The sequence below is a fragment of the Sinocyclocheilus grahami genome, unplaced genomic scaffold, assembly GCF_001515645.1.
Source record: "Sinocyclocheilus grahami isolate Dianchi unplaced genomic scaffold, SAMN03320097.WGS_v1.1 scaffold168.1, whole genome shotgun sequence".
Lineage (NCBI taxonomy): Eukaryota > Metazoa > Chordata > Actinopteri > Cypriniformes > Cyprinidae > Sinocyclocheilus > Sinocyclocheilus grahami.
In genome coordinates this window covers 83,045-86,670 of record NW_015505347.1, presented here as the reverse complement: position 1 = coordinate 86,670, position 3,626 = coordinate 83,045, and the positions used below count along the sequence as shown (strand labels likewise).

The 3,626-nt window shown below is 44.6% G+C and overlaps 1 protein-coding gene across 1 annotated transcript in view; it reads left to right on the top strand.

Moving 5' to 3' along the window:
• Positions 1 to 1,182: 1,182 nt before the first annotated feature.
• The window catches only part of LOC107593279 (tribbles homolog 2-like), an 8,403-nt gene continuing 5,959 nt past the window's right edge, over positions 1,183 to 3,626 (top strand). The window contains exons 1-2 of the mRNA XM_016282934.1: positions 1,183 to 2,326; positions 2,989 to 3,282. Coding sequence (XP_016138420.1) covers positions 2,057 to 2,326; positions 2,989 to 3,282 — 564 coding nt within the window. The 5' untranslated portion in view covers positions 1,183 to 2,056. The remainder of the gene's footprint in view (positions 2,327 to 2,988; positions 3,283 to 3,626) is intronic.

Genomic DNA, 3,626 nt, shown 5'->3' with positions numbered 1-3,626 from the left:
GTGACGACCCCGGGCTGGACTCCGCTTCGTCCACGGTGAAAGCCGATCCGGCGATCGACAGCGCGAAGTTGAAGTATTTCCTCGGCGGCCAGCACGGATCATCTCCAAGCATGACGAAGCAGATATCGTCCTCTTTTGGAAGACCAAACAAAGTAGTTTTGCTTTCACAACGAAACACACAGCGTCTTCACGACATGGCGGCGGCAACAACAATACTACAGCGAGAATAAAAGGTACGCCTTCTTTCTTTGCGTGAACATTTGGGCGGCGTTATGCAAATCTTCCCACATCGTGATGTAGACATGGGGGGGCGTGTTAGAACGAGCCGTTTTTGGTAGGCGTGGCTGACTCTTAACTTTTATAAAGAATATCTCTTTGGATTTGAGACTTTAGTCTTTGCAACTTTACAGATCTTCTTTCTGCACCAAGAGCTTGTAACACTCCAAAGAGAAAGGAAAAAATGAAATCGCATCATATGACCCCTTTAAATAAAAGTTTGTCTACAAGTTAGCTCGAATGGGCAAAATATAGTCGACACTCGCAAATACAAATCGCATACATGTCTGCGCCGATAACCTAGTGGGCAGTGCGCTGACCCTTATGAAAATTAACCATGGTTTTACTACAAATAAAACCAAAAAACCATGGTTACTACAGTTAAACCATGGTAATCACAAATTAACCATGGTCTTGCTACACTTGTTACACGAACCATAGTTTAACCATGGTATTTGTAGTAAAACTGTGGTTATACAAATGACAATCAATGCGCAAAAATCATATCCTATCTTAATAAAGGCAAAATGGAATTTTTTTTATTATGATATAGATACTCATCCTAATAAAAGTGTTCCAGCAGAATTATAGTGCATGTACAAAGTACTAGAAGTACACATCTCTAATATTTAAGAAAATTTCGTTTGAAACATTTTGTTTAAACGCCTTTAAGATAAATGCGCAAAATCAACCATCATTTGAAAACGACTACAGAAATGTATTTATACACACACATATTCAATACTTAATCATCGTGGCATTGCAGTTAATCAGAGTTTGAAAGTCATTTTTGCACAAACCACCCGACATTTAATCCTAACACTTCCCCCCTAGAATTCACAATATCGACTCATAATTTAGGGTGCTTCAATTTAAATTCCTAGGACAACAGTTATCTCGCATGACTGCATGGCTCGCTTGCAAGACTGTGGATGTGTCAGCATCAAGCGAGCGGCCAATAGGAGGGCGTTTTGGCCGTGACGTCAGGGGGGCTGGTCGTGCGCGTGGAGAGCTCCAGTCAGTCCCGCGAGCTTAGTCAGTCAGTCAGTGCGTGCAGCTGACCCCGCGCGTTCAATGGAGTAGGTTCCCAGCCACATAAGTAAGAAGAAGAAGAAGAAGAAGAAGATGATGATGATGATAATGGTGTCTTGTTGCTGAAAGAAGGGATAGGCCCGGGGAGAACGTCGGCCGTCCCCTCTTGCCTTTGTCCAAATCAGATCCAAGCGCCGGAGATCGTCGGAGTTTGGTTGCTCGAGAAGAGGACATCGACTTCCCAGGCGTAACAAAAGGCGGCTCGCGACCTGGAGCAAATTTTTCCTAGCCATATTTGGTAGATGCGTGGAGACCCGCTCGAATGAACACGGAGCGCCCTCTCAGGATATCTAAACCCAGCTGGCACTCTTTCCTTTTAATTTAATGCAAAAAAAAAACATTCTTTACCTGCTGCGCTGCATCGACCGTGACGTCACAACCTTTACATTACACCGCGCCGATTCACGCGTTTTCGGCTCGTGCAACCAAACCGTGCTGTTCTTTGAGGGCACGCTGAGCACAGAGGTCACAATTCCTGCATGCACGTCATTGCATGTGTTCTCAAATGACGCCACATTGTCAGTGCAATTAACGCACATGCAGAAGATCATCATTACAGTCGAGGGGAATCGCCGCTGCCTTCATGCCCAGTGTTAAATAGGGGGCATCTGTCTGTCATTCACTCCCCCCTCCCTCCCTCCAAGACCGTCTGAACCCTCCTGATCTGGACGAACCTCCTCCTATACTCATGAACATACAGAGATCCAGTCCCATTAACATTTCGCGTTATGGGAGATCGAGGCACAAAGCACACGACTTTGAGGAGCTATCTTGTCTAAGGACTGCAGAATTTAACCAGAGTTTCAGTCCCAATTTAGGATCTCCCAGCCCCCCTGAGACCCCTGACTCCTCTCACTGCATTTCTTGCATTGGAAATTACCTTTTGTTGGAGCCCATTGAGGGAGACCACGTTTTCAGAGCCACCCACCTGCACAGTGGGGAAGAGCTCGTGTGCAAGGTAAGAAAGACACGAATCCATGTCATTTTGTAACGGAACACTCATGCAATTGCATCAGCTATAGATAGGGATGTATGTGAGACATGCATATGCTTTACTGCATTCATTTTTGAGGTGCCTATTGATGCATTATCAAATGAATGGCTTTTCTTTTGTGATTCATCAACAATGACATCAAGTGATGAGTTATAGTCACGTGCAAAAAAGCATGTGGGAATACCCCTGAAGTAAGTGTGTGTGCATGCTTGCATACAGCCATGCATTCATGCGTGCAAGTCCACATGACTTTGAAACATAAGACACTTTGAATGGGCTGACATGGGCAGAGAGCCATTAGTAAGAACCTCTTATCTTCTGATGAGAGAACGGTCTCCGATGTCCACCGCTGTCATGTTATATTTAGCCCGTCTCTCTCTTTTAGGTGTCTGTTACTAAGCAACATCAAAATTCAGTGTGCGTTTTGGGGACTTGGAAATGCAGCAGAGGTGTAATGCCTTTCGACTTGCCTTTGCATGGATTTCCGTTCTTTTGTTTCAGAATTAGGCATTGTCTCTGAAGATGCCAATAGCAGGGCTCTTGTCTTGGGGGGCTAATACTTTTGCACTCTGTTGGGGAATCGATGATGGCTTCTAATTGAATTCAAAATGCTCTCTCTCCTCCAGGTGTTTGATATCAGTCGATACCAAGAGTCCTTGGCTGCTTACTTCGTGCTGGGAACCCATGAGAACATTAACCAGATAGTGGAGATTCTTCTGGGGGATACGCGAGCGTACGTGTTCTTCGAGAGGAGCCATGGCGACATGCACTCTTTCGTTCGCACTTGCAAGAAGCTGCGAGAGGAAGAGGCTGCCAGACTTTTCCATCAGATAGCATCAGCTGTGGCGCACTGCCACGACAACGGCCTGGTCCTCAGAGACCTCAAGCTGAGGAAGTTCGTCTTTAAGAACGAGGACAGGTAAAGAAGCCACTAGTAAGGTTGTTGGGTTCAAACAGAACATGCACATTTGATCTTTAAAGAGAGGTTTGTTTTGCATGGACGGCACATTATTCGCATACTGTGATTGGAAATATGGTATATTACTGATGTGCTTTCTATTAAAGGGGTCATATGATGCTGTTTTAAAGATCATTATTTTGTGTATTTGGTGTAACAGAATATGTTGACATGCTTTAATGTTCAAAAAACACATTATTTTTCAAATACTGTACATTATTGTAGGTCCTCTATGCCCCGCCTCTCTCAAACGCTTTGTTTTCTACAAAGTCCCTCCTTCAGACAAGCACAGTCTGCTCTGATTGG